The 19089-nt window shown below is 47.9% G+C and overlaps 1 protein-coding gene across 2 annotated transcripts in view; it reads left to right on the top strand.

Annotated features, from left to right (window-relative positions):
• LOC101523875 (neurotrimin) overlaps window positions 1-19089 on the top strand; it is a 1051792-nt gene that overhangs the window by 573448 nt on the left and 459255 nt on the right. For both annotated transcript variants that reach the window (XM_004593275.3, XM_058664095.1), the window contains exon 2: window positions 6923-7007. In XM_004593275.3, coding sequence (XP_004593332.1) covers window positions 6923-7007 — 85 coding nt within the window. The remainder of the gene's footprint in view (window positions 1-6922; window positions 7008-19089) is intronic.

Here is a 19089-nt window from a genome sequence, read left to right as displayed (position 1 = left end):
CCCTGAGATGTGAGCACTGCGTGTGCTACCTGGGCTAGAGCCCTGAGTGCTGCTCCTGACCTCTGCAGGGACACCAGAGCAGGGGATGCAAGCGCTGCACTCCACAGGCAGCACTGCTGGACTCAGCGTGAAGGACACAAGCCCCTTCTCCACCACCCTCACCAGACCTCGACAGCCATTGATTGTCTCATTCCCCATCTCTCCAACCCTTCCTGGTGGACGATATTGGTACCCTTAGTTTGCAAATGAGGCTAGCTCATGTTCCCAAAGCCATGGTCTTTCTTAATCCACCAATATAAGGAGTCATCAGAAAAATTGTAGAAATGATTGTTGCACAGAAATCCATGGATTTCAAAATATTGCCCCAAACACTTTCTCAATTCACTTTTTACAAACTTTCTCAGTGTCCTCATCCACATTGAATGGTTCAACGAGTATGCAAGCACAGTGTGATGAAGGGACTGGAGGTTTCCTATGAGCTTGTTGATTTATGTATGTACGTACTTATGTATGTACACATGTATGAATGTATTACTTAGCGGTTTTTAAAGACATTTATTTATTTGAAATAAAGTAACACATAGAAAGCACACACAAACACAGACTCAAACACACATAAAGATTCCACCCAGTGGTTCATGCCCTTAAAAAGCCACAACAGCTAGGACTGGGCCAGAAACCGTGTGCTGGGCTCCCACAGTGGATGGCGGAGACCTGAGTTCCTTGAAGCATCAGCCACAATCTCCCAGGAACATCAGAAGGAAACCTGATTGGAAGCCAAGTAGCTGGGACTCAAGCCACTGGCACTGCAGGCTGTGGGTTAGCCCTCTGCATCGCAGCGACTATCCCCTCCTCCCCCACCACCACCACTGGCTACTCTTCTCAGGTTGGGTGAGGTCAGTTCTTGTATGCTTGCTTGTATAATGAAGATGTATCATTTGGTCTAGGCCTGCCAAGGCAACTGCAGGCAGGGCTTAAAATGCAATATATCTACAGCAGCTAATTTTTATGTTGATAATTTTATATGGCCTATGAATGATGCTATAACTATCCAATTGACCCTTGGCAGAACAAAGGGTCCCTAGCCCTGGGCAAACATAGGCAAACCCTTTAAAGGCAGGTTCATTTTGTACTCTTTGTTATGCTGTTCCCTGTCCACAGTGCCTTCCCCTCAGCCCCTCCTCACATTAAGCCTCCATTTAACCCCATTGCCTTGGGGAAGCATTTCTTGATCTTCCCAGTTCAACGAGAAGATTCTGTTCTATGCTTCCATGTCACAGTGCTTATCATCATGGAATACCCTGTACAGCAGAATTCCTTGCTTAATGTCCATCACCCGAGCTAGACAGTATGGCTTAGGAGGGTGAGGCCTCACGGGACATGCATTTTATTCTCATTCTCTGCTTCGGCAACCCTGAGTGTGCCTGGAATATAACAGGTGCACTAGGAAGATAATTTCTTTCCCACATTTAGGAATGCTCAAGAACATGCACACCTATTTAACGTCTGTTTAAAGGGAAGCAAGAGAACCAAAGTCATACTTGGAAATTTGACCTAGTAGCAGAGTGGAGTCCATTATGACTTTGCTGCTCATAAATGTCAATACAAATAAAGCACTGGCCAGCCCAGTGGCACCAGGCAGGCATCACTCTCAGCACAGGACTATGCCTTTTATCCTTGCCCCTCCAGGTCTCAATGCAGCTCCTGGACCATGTTAGAATTCCAAAGTTTACTGGCTGGTTTACTGAAAAAACAAAAAACCAACAGAATTTAACTGAACAATTGAGTGCCTGATATGACATGGAGCAGTGAAAGCATCAGATTCCTCTCCGTCATGGGTGAAGCTGCAAAAGTAGATGTTTAGATACTCAACTTTGAAGAAGCAACCTGGAATAAGAGCCAGGAGACATGAGTTCTAGTCTTGCTTTGCCAATGTTTGACTTGATGCTCCTCTGACAATGAATCCTTCCTCCTGGACTTTGTCTTTTGCTTATGAAATGAGTCAGTTCCACCAAGTATCTGGCTAGCCCCCTTTATGATGGGTCATTCTGTGATTCATTGAGTCTAGAGTCTTCTTTCCACTTGAAACATAGAGGAGAAAGACTGGCCAAAGGGCTCCTGACTTTTAGGGTGTGTCCTTGTCTTCCTGCACAGCTCTTTTGACCCATTCACCCTCTTTCCCCATGTCTCTGTCTATTCTAATTTTTCCACCAATCATGTCTCTGCTCTGTATGTCAAGAAGTTCCCTAGCTTTCAGGATTCCTGGATACCCTGCTTCTGACTCTGCTTTTGTTCTTCTCCGTTTTCTCCGTTCTATTCTTTATCATTTTTATCTCCCTGGACTCCTCCCCCATTCCCATGATGCCATTTCGTTGTTCCTGCTGGAAACATAACATGCTGAATAGTAGCCCAAATGAACAGAAGAATTACTCCCACCCCACATTCATAAAGGAAGAAAAAACAACCATATACACATACGTTCCTGGAGCCCAGTCCTTCCCCACTGTCCCTAGAGATATCTCTTTATCCAGATGTGCACTGTTACTCCTGATTAAATTCTCCCATATCTATTTGATGTCACATCAGCTTCCAGTTGCCCTGCAGTTCTCATTTTTCCTGCCTGAGCTCCGATTTGATTTCTCCACCAGGAGAGGGGGCCTTCAGCCTTTTTAGAAGAGAAGCAGAATGTCTTAAGCGAGTGCTCCTGTCTTGGTCTCGTGTGAGTGTGTCGGGGGGTGGGGGGCGGAATGCACATGTGTGTGTGTGAGAGAGAGAGAGAGAGAGAGAGAGAACTGTGGCTTTGTAGCTAACTCCAGATTGCTGTAACAAATAGATAGAAACTTCAAAACTATAGCTGATTTGCTTCATGTGGGGAATTGTTCCCCATTCCCTTCAAGTTTCAGTCTCCATTCCTTCTTTCAGAATTCCCCATACACTCTTTCCTTACCTGCAGCTGCACTTTGGGGTCTGCATGCAACCTCTTCTCCTGTCCCCTCTGTGTTCGTCCCGAGATTTTTAAAGGGATTGTGATTATTTTATTTTGCTCTCTCTCTATGTGTGTGTATGAGTTTGAAAGGCATTGTCCTATAGATATTTTTATAACCTGAAGCAATTACAGCTGTCAGCACAGACACAAGCTGTGACAAGTTGATTTATGTGTACAGTATATGTGTATGCAAGTAGGAAGGCAGGAAGCGCGGGAGACGGGGTGGGGGTGGGGATGAGGTACAGGTAGTGTTTGTTAGGAGCCTGCTTTCCAGAAGGCAGAGAGGAAGTTGTCTCTATAAAGAACACAAATAATGAAATTGCTCTGGCTGTCATCCCTTTTTCATTAACTTGGATATGCTGGAAAAAATAAAATAAATCCAGCAGTTTTTATTAAGCAGGAGACAGGATATAAGATAAGCCACTAAGTGTTGGTTCTATTTAGGGATTAAGGGATGGAAAGGGGAGGTGACACACAATTTTGATCTCCATCATTCAATACCAGTTCAATAGCAGCTTCAACTGAGACGCATTCAGTCTTGTTAATTACGTTGATATCTCCAACCTTTTGTCCTTTGGCATCCCTGGACCCACAGAGCAGCAAAGTGTGATTGTCCACCGTGAGAGCCACCGAGGGAATTACTGGGTGTCCTGCTGGTCATCGCTGGGTCACAAAGAGAGAGATGGTTTGGCAGCCTTAGACCAACCACGTGCAGAGTGATGTTAACCAAATGTGTTAAAGAACCTGGACGATGAATCATTTTTCTGTCCAGCTGTAGTAATGAAACGGCGGCTGGGAAGATGTGTTAATAAAGCCATTTCCATCTGAAATGGATTTCTAAGTATGCTCCTGGAGAGTTAATCATGTCTGTGGGTCCCTTGGGATGGCCCGTTGTTGTCATTATCCCCATTCCTAGATGCAAAAACTGATGCTCATTTGTATCTGCCTGGGAATTAGATGCAAGAAACAGAATTAGAATTTATCATCAGAGACACCATCCCTGCGATTCTCAGGCTGTAGGGAAAAAGACTGTCAGCTGTGATATGAGTAGAGGGAGGTAGAGTGGAGCAATGAGGGGATGACCTGGATGGATGGATTACTCGAAGTGATGATTTGGTTTTCGGAGAAGAAACAGAAATTGAGCAGATGGAAAGTTGGGAGACACAATCGCACGTCTCCTCTCTGCTATCATCTAACATCTTAATCATTCCATCTCTTATTCCACAAGTCTCCATTAGAAAATGAAGGCAAAATGGGATCTTGAAAGAATGGACTAGTGTTTAGATTAATTTTCCTAAGAACTATAAATGACACCCTTCTGCTTTCATGCAGATGCAGTAAGAGCCATAAGCTGACAAACGGCCCCAGTGGACAAGATGGCCAGATGGTTTCCTTGGGAATCTGCTATCAGTAAAAGCCACCAACAAAGATGAGAAAAGTGGCCTAGTGATGAACTAACGCCAAGTGTTTTGCCATCTTTATTGTGAAGTTGCTGTACTTTTCCCAGCTGAGCATGATCTGGTCAGCGGTTAAAAGAGAAAGGCACCCTTCCTCAGCCTGTTTTTTGCCACTCTGGGGTTTACCCACCACACCTCCGATGCCTGTCTCTTTAGACAAGTGCATTTGAGGGTTAAAAGATGGATGACACGTTAGTATCACCTCCAGCATGTGGTCCCTGTGAGTGATGGGAGCTGCCCTGAAGCTGCAGGCATGTTTGAAGCACAAAGACCCTGTCTGAGTGCGGGAGAGGTTGACCCTCAATGCTTCAGCCCTGCTTGGTGTTGGATGGCTTTGGGGAAGGACGCTCTTCTTGTTACTTATTTATTTTTTTAAATATTTTTCCCAGTTAGATTTTATTGAAAATCAAGCCAGAAACACACACCCAATGTTCTCTCTTCTCTGTCCTAGATGGAGGATTCAGGTTAGTGCTGGGAGCCCAGATGTGGGGATCCCTGAGACAAGTCCGTATTAGTGTCAACGCTGCCATGCAGGCTGGGGTGTTGTGTGCTTGTCTGGGGCCCAGGGGTCAGCTGGTACAGGAAATGTGTCAACTCCTCTGACACTCTGGAGAGCTGAAGTCAAGGTAGGAACAACGGGCCAGCAGGCAGAGGGAAGCAAGTGGGGGATTCTAGAAAATCCAGTCTTTTTCCTAGGGTTTCAAAAATCTGTGAAACGCACCCCTTAGAGATGAGATCAGCTGTGTGAGAGCATGAAGCCCAGGAAAGCTTGGTGTGTGCAACAAAGGTAAAGCAAGGTTCACACACACACACACACACACACACACACACACACACACACACCAGCAGGCCTGGAGCCTCTAAATGTACACAGTGTCACAACTGTGTCACACTGCCATGCCACTATGCCTCTGTCACACACCAACAGATTTTTGTGATTTTTGTTATCGTTTTTTTTCTACAAGGAAGAGCTCTGATTTCCCAAGTGGCATCCAGTCTCTGGGGCATGGAGTCGCTTTCTTGGAGGGAGGTGCTGGAGGCATGGATGTTACACTATGAAATGTAAATCAGGTCATCGAAACATCCTTCCAACAGTAAATTAACTCGGAATGCTGATGGTTTGGATCTGAATTTTTAAAAGGGTACTGCTGCAAGGCGTCCCGTTCCTCATCGGTTAGTTTATGGCCCTTATTAAGCTTGCTAAGACTGCGTACTTAACTTTGTCTCTCTTTTGGGTTTCGACGTGTCCGCTATTCAAGGCGGCAGCAAATGGTTAAACTCCCCGCCGCGCTGGTGCTTGGTCTCGTTCGGCGCGGCGGGGGTTAAGGTGGGCGCCCGCGCCCCGCGCCCCGCGCTGCCGTGGCCAGGATGAGCGCGCCGTTCGCGCCGCCCGCCGCCCGCGCGCTCCGAGTCGGCTCCGGGAGAAAAGTGGCGGTCAGGGATGGAGCTGCTGCCATGACAACCCCAGCGACCGGGGCCCGCGCGCGTCCGGGCTGCTCCCGGGAGGCAGGCGGCGCGGGGGCCGGGGGCGGCCGCTGAGCGTGGCTTCCGCGCGGCTCCGGTGCCGGCTGCGCCTCGCCTGTCCCCAGCGAGCCAGCGAGCGGCCGGGGCGCTCCGCTCCCTTCCGGCAGCGCCTGCCTCATCGTCCTCCTCCGCGGCCACTGCCCCGCCGACACCGGCCAGACCCCGGCGGCTGCAGAGCGCGTCCGGGCTCCGAGGAAGTTGACCCAGGAGGCTGCGGCAGGATCTGCGGGTGTGGATCGCACGAGGCCGGCGTGGTCGTCTCGTCCTCCTCTAGTCCCGCAGCCTCCGGCGGACTGCCACTTTCCATCCGCTATTGTTGCAGACTGTTGGCTGGGGAGGGACCCAGGCTTCCTCCGAAACTTACAAAGAAAGTCTTGGATTGTCTTCCCACCCCCCACCCCCGGTCGGAACGCAGGGATCACAGATCACCTCTGGGTATCTGGATGTTACCCAGGCCAGTCCCCTTCCGGCACCAAAGTGCTTACTGCTCTCCAAAGTGCCATATCTGAACTGTTCACGGGAAGAAGCGGCTCCTGAACCCTGCTCACGCCTCTGCACCTGCCTCGCGCCTGTCCTTTCTCGGCCACCTTCCCCGGCCCGGCAGCGACGGAGAAAGCCACCCCCCACCCCGCCCCTCTCTGGATGTCCTCCGTGGAAACTGGGTCTCCGCGACTGGCGAGCTGAGGCTGGATTTGGGAGCGGAATATCAGACTTGGAGGAGTCTGCGCGCTCTTCTGCGCGCGCCTCCCGAAAGCCGCGGGTTCTGTGCTCATTCTCGGAGCTCACTCCCCCCACCCCACCCACTTCCTGCGCTCGCCCGGGGGGCGTGTGCCGTGCCGCTGCCGGAGTTCTGGGAAGTTGCGGCCTTCGAGGATGGGGGTGTGTGGATACCTGTTCCTGTCCTGGAAGTGCCTCGTGGTCGTGTGTCTCAGGCTGCTGTTCCTTGTACCCACAGGAGTGCCCGTGCGCAGCGGAGATGCCACCTTCCCCAAAGCCATGGACAACGTGACGGTCCGGCAGGGGGAGAGCGCCACCCTCAGGTAGGGAGCTTCGGCTCTTCTACTAATTGCTGATCTGCTTGGGTATGGGTGTGTGTGCAGGGGCGGGGGATGGAGGGGCAGGTGTGCAGGTGTGTGCACTGGAGCCTGCCCGAGCTTGGCAGAGGGGTCACTGAGTCCCTCGGGCAACGTGATTCAGGCGGAAGCTGAGCGAGTTGCCCAGGAATGTGACAGTCACAGGTGAACCTGCTCAGGTTGTCCATAGGGAGCCACGTCCCTACAGCTAGCCTCCGGGGCTCCTGGACTTCGTAAGGGTGAGAGATGGCTGCGGGAGGGAGAGCCGCTGAGATGGACGGCAGGGTCTCCACCTGTACCTAAACTGGTGACCGTCGTGCCTAAGATCTTGCACGCGTCTCGGTGGGGCCATTGAGTCCCAATGGAGGGGGCTGACTTGGTGAGAATGCCCTCTCTCTCTGGCCCTGCAATCATGCCCTCCCACTGCCTCCTATTCCAGGGGTGGGGGACTCTAGCTCTCTGGTAGAACCACCGTGTGGGGCCTGATGCTTTCCTGGGCTGCTTTCCTCTGTGAGCAGAAAGATGCTTTTTCTGGTCTGCGTGTGGATTTTGAGACTGAAGGTATCTGAGTTGTCCACGAAAAATCTTATTTACTCTGGGAAACTGAGCTCCATTCATGCTATACACCCAAGCAGTGTGTGCAAAATAGCCTACCCAGCAGGTACAAGGTAGATTCTGGGATTCAGACTTTCTCCAGAGTTTGAGAGACCACACCACTCACAGTAGGACAACACACTTTGTGATTGCAATGGGAAATTTCACTCTCTGGTATTTTCTTGCAGGGTAATCATGAGGAAGAAGTTTAGATGGTTTGTGAAAATCATGCCTTCACTAAGTTTTCCAGATGGGGCTGTTGAAGTAATTACAAGGCAAAGTGGCCATATCCTCACCTCTTGCAGATGAAGGCTGTTGGCAAGATGACCCTGGAGCCTGCTGTCTTGGCCTCTTATGGTGATTCTGATGTCAGGGTGTGTGTGCTATGAGCCTCTGTGGCAATACCTTCAGAATGTGGAGGAGTGGACGTTCATCTGAGTTGCAAGGGTAGGGCTGAATGAGGTGTGTGTGTCCAGGCAGCAGGCGTCCCGTGATCCTTTGTCTTTGGGAAGCTAGCCTTTGCGGCCACAGTGAGTTGCTACTCAGTCACTGGTTCATGAAATCCACTTCTTCCACTGTGCTGTGGAGGAAATGATTTTAGACAAAGGTGAAATGTGTAGCTGCCTGCGCTCTGAAAGGATTGTGTGCCTGCTGTGTAAAGGGATTTCATGACAGTTGCAAATATGCAACCAGTTCAGACTACTGAAGTTGAAGCACAAAAATATGATATCTAAAACAATATAGTCAATGGAGTTTGAGTCGGTCCAGATGCCTGCCTTGTCCCTATTCTGGTTTGCAAGGAGGAACCCCCCCCCCCCGCCCCCGGCCAGTGAGGAATACAGACATTCGCACGTGGGAAACATTTTAGATACAAATGGGATGATTTATTTATTTTTGGAGAGGGCGGAAGACAGCTCTGTAAAGACTTGAAGATAAATAGCAAGAGGGCTTTCTCAGACAGGGCTGCTTAGGTTATAGGAAAGGAAAAGCAGGCTGGAGTGGCTTGCATTCGTGGCCGATTGAGGCTCACGAGAATGAAGAGTCTCTGTAGGCAACAGTGAGTTGGGTCCTGGGGGTACGGCTTCTCGCTGCAATCTCTCTCACGTGCTGGCTGGCTTCCTTAGCTTTGCCTTTCCTTCACTGCCCCTTGTTTTCTCATCCCAAGAGGGGTGGGGTCTGTCTCTCGCTTTCAGGCCTGACTCTGGTTTGCATTTTTCTACACGCCCTCCACATGCAAGTCTGGAGGAAGGAGGGACAAGGTGGAGTTTCACTCTAGACCCTGCAAATGTCCCCACCCAGATTTGGGCCCAGAAGGCTGTCCTGGAATGTGTCCTGCTCTTCTGTGCCAGCGTTAGGGAAGAAGGCATGATCCTTACAGTGGACAGAGTCCTGCTGGGCAGAGGTCACCTGAGCTAGGACTTGACTTGGCCATGGGTTTGCATTAGGAAGTGCGTTGGGCATCACATGTAACTGGCACTTGCAGAGAGGAGGTACTTTTTGGATCACTCTCATTCTCTGACTGAGGCAATGAGGCCAGTAAGGGCTGCTTTGTTGGCACTTTCATGGAGTAGAAACCCTGGGATTCTCAAGCAGAGGCACTGCATTTTCTGGTGGTGCAGACAGGCAAGGAGGAAATGCAGGCTGTGTTTGCATAATAATGGCTAAATTTGCATGTGTACTGATTCTGGATTGTGATGATGTAGGGTTCCAGGTTATTTTATGTTCACTCTTTATTTTATGTGCAGGTCTCTCCTTCCTTTCTTGCAACCTTGCATCTCCCTTCTTCCCCCTCCTTTTTTGTCTTCTCTTTTGCCCGATCATATGACCGCACTCTAAGGAACCACGGTGGGTGGAGGCCAGCTTTCCCTGGGAGCCACCCTAGCCACCATCCTCCTCTCTGAGGGTGATGGTCCTGATGTTGCTTGTAGTTTTCTTCACAACCAGCAGAGGACTTTTTGCTCTAGTTTCATTTTGTTCTGCTTTGTTCTCACCAATATAATTTCCTGAAGATCTTTTCCAATCTCCAAAGAATAAGTGCTTCAGCAGCAAATTCAAATGTGAGGGAACTTTTAAAAAATGTTTTATTTTATCCAATTAACTCTAATGATCGTTGAAGAGATACCGGGAAACCTTACACCTAACAAGTCACCCACACAGCCTGGAAAGAACCACAGATAATTTGCAATCTCTCACTCCTGCCCTGTGCTGATACTCTGTATACATGTGTTTTTAAGGGTGAGGTTACATCATAAAGAATCTACAGTAATACTGCTAGGCAAGGCTGGTTGAGCATTCAGTGTGTGAGGGAGTATGTGTTTTATACCTCAACCCAGTCATTCCGACCTCATAACCATGCTTAAGCTGAGTGACAACCCTGTAATACACATGCTGTGGCTATGCCCATCTTACAGATGAGAAACAAACACATGGGGAGGTTATATCATTTGAGGACAGCGATGCAGTTAGGATGTTTTGGAGCCAGACCACGAGGCACTAGTAATAAATTAACAAGATGAAACAGATGTCAGTTATTGCTAGTTACTGTGCTACACATTATATGTATGTGGAGACATTTAATCAAAACTCTCTGAAATGGACTTGATCATCTTGTGTTTATATATGAGGTAGCTAACGCCCAGAACTTTATGTAAAAAACACACAAATAGCAAGCAGACAGGACTGGGGAACTGACCCAGTGCATTTCCTTGATTTTGTGCCCAATCCTGATGATTTGGGACCTTTGGATCCTGCTACCACCGGTCCCTCAGGAGCGCTGAACACCTGTCGCTCACTTTGTCATAGACTCTGACTGGCAGTGATGCTCAGTGGGCTGCTGTATTCACAAAGGCTGGGGTACAGCCTTCAGAAGGCAGAAGCCCTGCCCTGTGTTGTAAACTCTCCTGCCCACAGGTGTTTCTTAAACAAAGAAAACTGAATGGAAACGAAGGTTCTGCCTGTCCCCCAGTGTTTATTAAGACTAGCTCCCACCACATTTCTCTGTAGAATGCAACTGGGGCCAATCTGAGGGATCAGGGTTTTTTTTTTTTTTTCTAGAAGGGCGCTGAGATGGAGTTGGGCAGCAAGATGGCCCAAACTGTTGCTTAGCCCTCACAGGAGCAGGGTCCAGCTCCAACTACTGAGCCGTTGACTGGCGGGTAAGGAATAGTGTGGAGCAGAAGTCTTCCTTTAGCACATGGGTGATAGAGGGTTCCAGGTAGCTGCTGTGCAGCGCCCTCTGCCTAAGCAGGTAGAGTCCTGCAAGGGACAAGACTGTGCTCACTGCCGTTCCAAGACTCCTTGGGAGCATCAGTGCTGGGCCCCAGAACCTGGCTGAGGTGCCACTCAGGGTCCTGAGCTAGGCATCTGGGCCATACCTATATATTTGCATGAATGTCTTCTGTGGTTGCAGATCCCCCCAATAAGACAACAGTTTGTGAAGTGGATGCGTTTGTGGAAGTCATCCAGTGAGTGGCTATCAGGCTGAGCCATACCTACGTGCCTATAGACTGCAGCTTTCCCGTTGAAGGATGTGTTTCTGGCATGAGTTGCAAACAAAAGGTCTGAGAAATGTCAGGGTTGTGGTTGAGTTCTGATCGAGCAGCTACATGAAGTGGCCCAGCATGGTGTGGTCTTGGTGCTTTTCAGCCCCCAGACAGTCAGGCAGTGGACACTCTCCTGTGCATGGAAGCCCTTGGCATTTCAGCTTCTGAGCTGAGACCCTCTTTGCGGATCTCTCCTCCACTCCATGATCCCTTTAGGCCTGGGCTGTGTCTTCTTTTGTGTTTTGTTTGCCATGATAGCCTTGTGCCTTTGCTTTCCTTATTCACTCACTCACCCACCCTTCTTTGCCTTTCGTGAACGCGGGGAACCTATCCCAGCGACAGAGCCTTCCTCCTAGTGGTTCCAACTGGTATGGAAACCCCAGCTGATTCTTGACATTTTGGCCAAAGTTTGTATGGAATCCACTCAACTCAAAAATCATCCCTTCCCACTACCAGTATTCTGATGCTACCCAACACTCTGAATTTTTTACTGAGCCCTCTTCTTTAGCTAGGATGATCCCATCAATTGGTTCGGTTATCTGCGCTTGGCTTGTCTTTGTCAGCCAGATTCCCAGTTTCAGGAGGTGCAACGCATTCTCTGTCTTACCCAAGATGGTGTGATCAGCACTGGGCATGTAGATGGTGCTCTCTGAACACTGTTGTATAAAAGAGCAAAGGAGTGAATGCCTGAGACCACTGCCTTCTGCTAGCCCATCTTTGTGCTTTCGCTGGGTTGTGTTGCATCGTCCTTGCCCTGGGTGTGCTGCTGGCCCACTGTCTTTCCGTGGTTGTTGTGTAGCTGTATGCAGTGATCTCGTGCAGGTGCTGGTGAAATGACCCTTATTTCCAGGTCAGGACATGCGTGGTCTTTGCTGACTGTCCATTATTAGTTGCACCCATGATGCATGCCTCCCTCCTGCCAGCTCACTTGCTTTTCCTGTCCTTAAGCCTGTATAGAAATGCTACTCCCTTCTGATAGACTCCTCCCCGGGTGGAAACCTAAGGGAAATTAGTGTTTTCCAGACAAGGAGGGGCACAGAAAGCACCTCCCTGCCCCTCCCGCCTCCTCTCTATTTTTAGAGTCTGCTGGCAGTAGATGTCTGGCAGTGTAACTATTGATCCAGTGTTTATGAGTTCACTTGTTCTGAATAGCAATGCCACTCAGGAGGCATGTGTGGTTCTGACTGCCCTGCCCCCTGCCAGGATCCTGTACCCCTGTGTACCCACCTCAGGGTCTTGCCAGGCCTCCAGCTAGTCGACTGTGGCTGTGAGGAGTGTGGACAGATGGGCCTGTGGAGGGAGGCTCCTGGAAGTATACGCAGCCTGTTGAGGAGCCAAAAACTAAAATGGGAAAGCTAGAAACTCAACCAACCATGGGGCAGAAGGAGCAGCCGTGTGCCAGCCGTCGCTGGAACCAGAAGGGGATACAGAGGGGGCAGCCTGATTCTCCATCACCCTCTTGCATGCTTCAAGTACTGTGCAGCAAGGGCTCTTTCTTTCTGTTTTCAGAGCACAGTTTCTGAGTTTGAAAGGAGTTCAGTCACCACGGAGTTCCACCACCTGGCCTTACAGATAATGAGGGTTGTGATAATCAGTCTCACACCAGGATGCCTTTGGGAAGGGAGAGATGGGCTGACATGCAGCACATTTCATCACCCACCCGGCCGTGAGTCCTGGCCTGGGGCTGCAGGTACCCACAGGAATGGCCACCTTTTCTACTCACTGCAAGTGCGTCCTGCTGACCCTGTGCACTTGAGGTGCAATCATCTGACATTTATCACCATGCTGTCTCCTAACTGCTGATTTTTGTCTGGTACCAAAGCCCTTGGTTTTGAGCTCCAGCTCTGGCTTTGGATGGGACAATCATATTTGCCACGTGTCATGCCCTGAACTAGGCACCTTACCTTACCCATTGCATTTAGTGCTACTGTATGTTACATGAGGTGGATACAATTTGTCAGAAAGACAAAGCACTGAGAGGCAGTATGGGGTGCTTTCTGGAGATCAACTGCTCAGGCTATGGTTGTGTCTGGCCCATGGAAGCAGCCCTGTGTGGGATCTGTTGGCTAACTCTCTTCATGCTGTCATGTTTGCCTCCTTCCTTTCTCTCTTGTTTGCATGACTTGTTGCTCTCCTGCTGTACACCCAGAGCACTTTGCCTTTCCTCGCTGTAGTGCTGCACAATGATATCCGCTGTTGAGTTTTTATTCTTCTTCTTCTTATTATTATTATTATTGCAATGGGACATGGAAAAGTTAGGGTGTTACACACTATGTGACCAGGAGGCACGAAGCGCCACCTTTCCTCCAGGGATCCTCACTCAGAGAATCTTTGTGTTTCCCTTATCTGTTTAGAGAGAGAATTGTTGTAAATCCATTCACTGATGTTGTGCTCCGGCTATCAGTAATCTTAGATTTGAACATTGATATGTACTTCTCTGGAATGGTGTGTTAAATAAACTTAGGTACACATGTCCATCAGAGTTCCACAAGCTGGTGCAGCTGGATACCAGCATTCTGGAGCAGAATAGGTGGACGCTGGACACTACTCTTCTGTTGTTTGAGCTTGCATTGGTGTTTCTCCTGAGAAATCACTATATATATATATATATATATATATAAAATTACTGCTAAAAGTCTTCTTGTGTTGCTGGGTTGAAGTCTTCATGGATGGGTCTTGCCAGGATATAACAATATCCTTGCATCACTTGGAGTTTTTTTGCCTTCTTAGGAGTAAATTGATGAGCTGCCCTGCATAATAGATAACTTATAGCAAATAAACAATGCCACCTATACAAATAATGCAAAGGAATTGGTTCAGGATAGAACTTAAAGTGGTATATGTTATCTGAAGTGAGAAGAAAGCAGTAGAGTTGTTCAACGGAAATAGAATTGGTGGAGATTCTAGTCTCCAACAGATAAGACCTCACTGGTTTAAGTTCTACAGGGAGCAGCATACTAGACTCAAAACATGTGGGTGATAAGAATGTATTTACCCTGTCTCAAGCATTTTCCCCTTGTGTGATAACTGGCAACATTTTTTATGTTTATTTTAAAAGATTACTAGCTGCCTCAGTGTTATGGTGCGAGTGGGATTCGGCTCCCAAAACTCAAATAAACCTTTAAGCCTCAGAGTCTTAATGTTAATGAACTCATGCTAATGGTTGATGGATTAGGGTGGATGCTCAATCCAATGTTAGTGTCTGAAGGTGGAGTGTTGGGGAGGATCGGCAGGGACCAGTAGAAAGAGGAGATGAAGCATGTGCTCCCTGTATCTCTCTGTATCCTAGCCGATCAAATGATCATTTCTCTGCACATGCTCTTCCATTTTCTGGTGCTAGACTAATACAGTTGCCTGGTCTCGGGCTGTGAGTCTTCAAAGCCATAAGTGGAAATAAACCTTTCTTCCTAAGAAGCTCCTCTTAGTTATTTAGCTGAAACAAACCAAAACTGACCAAGGTACCCGAAGTGTTGATTTAAGTTAAAATGAAATAGAGCATACAGATCATAATAATTATCATGACTATCCTTTCTCTCCATATGTGTATTCATAGGAATGTGCATATATATGCCTACATATGAACACACTGTATATATCACATAAGCACATACAGAAATTTTGATGATCAGCTATCAAGTCATAAGCACTCATGTGGGTAGGCTTGATTGATATATTGTGTATTGCTTGTGAAAGATCCATAGATAAAGAAATCTCCCTTTGTCCACCTGAAATTGTGATTTTTTTTTTTTTAGTACTTTTCCTTCATGTCTGTTTAGATCCTGGAAGTCATCAGTTCAAATCATTTCTTGAGATGCTGTGCTTCTAAGAAAGAGTCAATATGAAGAAATTTCTTCATTTTTTTAACAAGATTTGTTGCATAGGAAGTTGTGACAGTTCATGACTCTGAAGATGAATTTCCTTCCAGACAGAGCCATATGGAAGGTTCCACTGAGCAGCTTTCCTGAAACAAATCGTGGGGTCACTAGTTCAGATACAGATGGAGGGTTGAGAGGTCTTACTTTTGTGGAAGATTGATTTTTTTGCATAACCCATACACTGGGCAAAATTGGTGTGTCTAGCCTCACTGGGGACTTTCAGGATCTTGCAGCTTTAAGGTTCTTTGGTTGGCATTTTTCCACATTTCCTCTTCAGCCAGGACTTGCCCAAGGGTGGGTAAAATAGAGAAGGAAATCTGTCTGCATTTGATACTTTTTTCTTTTAGAAAGTCTGGGGACAAGAAAAGTAACTCTGTCACTATAAACTGCTCTTGGACTTCATTGATGGAACCCCAGAAGCACCTGCAGCCAGATGGCTTAAATTAGTTAAATGAAGTGAAATTGCTATATATGGGTACTTCAAACATTCATGGGAAATGAAATTAAAAGGTATACTAATTTGGTGAAAACATTTTTTGAAATTCATGTGCAGTTTTTGTAGTATGTATTTTCAGCAACATTTTGTTTCAGTCTTTAATGATTTTTCCCCATTTACGTAATTGAGTTACTAGACTTTATTTGGACATACTTGGCCAGTTCACTGTCTTTTCAGTGTGAAGTGTTTTGGCCTAGAATATTTTGGTGATTTCATTTGTCTGATAAAATAAAACTATGAAAAAACATGTTGATGGATTTTAAAAAAATAATACAATTTTTCAATGAAAACAGCACCAATCTGATGCAAAATCATAAAACTGAAATCAACCTTCAGACAAAGCTGTGCTGGCCCCATGGAGGCAGAAGAAGATGTGTTTGTATGAAAATAATTTGCTGATCTTCTCTGACTTTCAAAAGGGCTATAATATAGTGGATGAGTGGAAAAGTACTCTTGTACTCAAAATAATCATCTTGGAGCACATTTACTCATCAGGAGAGTTCCACCCAAAACAATTCTAATCCATCATAGCCGATAAGGAAGTAAAAGAATATATGCAAATTATTTTAATTTAATGCAGTTGTTATACATGAAAACTGAAATGTGTAATGCTGTGGTGTTGTGGGTTGATGTGAGCTTCTTAAATTCATCACACACGGAGGGGGTGAAGCCGTGCGGAAGTCTTAATTTGCAAAGTGACTCTATTTGGAAGCAGTGTTGTTGAAGGTATAATTACTTAAGTGGAGACTATGGAGGAGGAGAGTGGGTCCCTAAGTCAATATAATTGATGTCCTTTTGAAAAGATGACCGTGTAGAAACTCATCCACCTAACAGGAGAACATCGCTTGACAACACAGTGGTGCACTGCAACTGAGCAACCAGAAATGAGGAAAGGGAATCTGCCCTAGAAGATTCAGCAGGAGCATGGCTGTGTCAACACTGTGGTTTTGTATGTCAAGCCACTAGAACTGTGACACAAAAAAGCTCTGTGTTTTTAAAATTTTTAAATTTTACTTCTAAAATTCTTTACATATTTGAGAGAGATGCCTGTGGGCCTCCAATTAGGATGTGGAGGTATGGAAGAAAAAGCGTGGGACAAATGTTTCAGTTCTTTTTATTCTCCTGGTCCACTAGGGTGGGGAAGGAGGGAACTGCTCCTTGCTGTCAAGCTCTATCAGCACCTGGTGTTGGGGGACAGCCATGTGATGATGCCTTAGAGACCCTGATGTGAGTGTTCCAAGGGTGTTACTTGAGTGGTTTTGATAGTTCTAAGCTGCTGTTGGCTTTGTTGTACCAGAGTTTACAAAATACTTCCAAGATTCATTGTTTGACAGTCCACCTCAGTATATATCCAAAGACTCAAACACTTGCTGCAAAGCTTGGCTGGAAGAGTTGTCCAACCTGTTCTGTTTCCCATGCTCTGATGAAGCACTTGATGTCTTCTGCTGGTGTAGATGACCTGGTTGTCATGACTCGTGTGCATCTGGCATGTGATCCACTACACAGGCATTACTAACTGAGGATGTCCAGTTGTGGGTTGGACCACATGCTTTATGATGTTTTTCTTGTGGGCCAGGAGGTCCCTTAAGCAACTTCACCAGGGGTGACCTCAGACTTGACTCTTGTGTGTGCCAGTTAGTTCAGGGTCAGCTTTAGTCTGTTACCTGCACCAGCCAACACACATACTGGTTGGTGTAGCTGTCTGGTTAGCTCTGCCCTTAGACCAACCTCGTATGAACTGAGAGGTGGGTGGCCTAGCCCAGTCCAGCCTACCACAGGATCAGTCATTATGTGTATTAGTGGATGCTGCAGCCTAAGTGGTGCAATCTTGAATAACTCCCATCAGGTCAGCCTCCAGCCTCAGTTTTAACATGTCCTGGCATTTGCTGTCATCTAGCCTGATCCATCTTATGTCCCATATGGCTCTCACACATCTCGTGCGTGCTACAGCTTAGCTAAGTCCCACCAGGCTGCAGACCTGGCCCCCAAGTATGCCATTGGTGCTGCTGCCTTGACCAGTCTGGCCCTCTTCCATTCATGGATCTCATGCTGAGCAGTGGGAGATGCAGCCCAGCAGGGGAGTGCCAACACTTCCCTTACCATGTATGTTCTCAGCCCTGGATCTTGCACCTGCAAGGGGTGCTATAGTCCAGCCTGACATGACTTCTATCCAATCCTGGCACTTGCCACCTGTTTTGAAGTCTAGCTCAGCCATCCAGTAAACATTCTTTCTCTCTCACATCAGTGAGTAGAGCAGCCTAGCACAGCCTGGTCCACCTCCAGAATCAGCCCAGATGCTGGCGGATGGAAACTGCAGCCCTTTCCAGTCTTTTCCACACTCAGTCCCAGATTTTACATTAACCAGTGGACTCAGTGGCCCAGCAGGGAAGTTTCTGAATTCCCCTACTAGGGGGAATTCCAAGCCCAGGTCTTGCATGTGCCAGTGGGTGCTGCAGCCCAGGGTGAAATGACCTGCCTCCAGGCTTGTCATTCACCAGCAGGTGCTACAACCTGGCTCACCCTGCCCTGTCTGCAGTCCAGCTCTCATCATTGGGATTAACAGCCTAGCCTAGGCTTGCCCACTGCCAGCACCAGCCCTCATGTGAATTGGCAGGTGTTACAGTCCAAGACCACCTGGTATTCACCCTATCCTGGATCTTGCTTGTGCTAGTATGTGCTGAGGACTGGCCTTACCTGGCCTACCCCCAGACCTGGCCCACCTATATGCTGATGGGTACTGCAACCCAGACTGGCTGTGGCCCAGCAAGGGAGTTCCCAAAATTTACCTACCAATCCCAGATCTCCTGCATGCCAGTGAGTGCTGCCATCACTGCTTGACATGATCTGCACTCAGTCCCAGCCTTTGTATGTGCTGGAGGGTGCTGTAGCCTTGCCCAGCCTGGCCTCCTCCCAGCCCAGACTCCTGTTGAGTGTCAGGTGAGTTCTGAGGTCCAGGCTGGCTCAGACCATCACTACCTTCAGCTCCTGTAAACCAGGATGCTGCAGTCCCACAGAGGTGATCCCACAGTCCCCTAAAGAATCTACCCACAGGTCCAGTTCTCTTGTGTTCCTGTGGATTCTGCCACCCAGCTTGACGTGAGCCATCTGCTGCCCTGACATTTGCAGGTGGGAACCACAGCCTAGCCCAACCAGGCATGCCCTGCAGCTTCAGCTTTTGTGTGTTCCAGTGGGAGGCAGGTGATATTACTTAACCCAAACCAGGTCTCCTATGTGGGTGAGTGCTTTGTCCTTACCCAGACTTGCCCTCCAGTCTCCCTGTCATAGCTTTCTTATCTACCTTTGAGTGCAGTGTCTGGGTCTGTGAAAGACCCCAGAAGTCATTCTGCCCCTCTAAAACATGCCCTCAGTCATTCACATTCCAATTTGTCCCCAGAACCTCTTTCCCAGGCAATCTGAAACCCTCCTCACCTTCCACCTAGGAGCTAGAGTGGTGGCATGTCCCAGAGTGGCATTCCCCACATTCCTCTCATATCTTAAAAAAAATAGAATAGGCAACTATGCTGGCACACTGATAGAGTTAC

This window comes from Ochotona princeps, chromosome 4, assembly GCF_030435755.1.
Source record: "Ochotona princeps isolate mOchPri1 chromosome 4, mOchPri1.hap1, whole genome shotgun sequence".
In the NCBI taxonomy this organism is placed as follows: domain Eukaryota; kingdom Metazoa; phylum Chordata; class Mammalia; order Lagomorpha; family Ochotonidae; genus Ochotona; species Ochotona princeps.
Note: the sequence above shows the minus strand (reverse complement) of the source record. Positions and strands in the feature narration are given on the sequence as shown.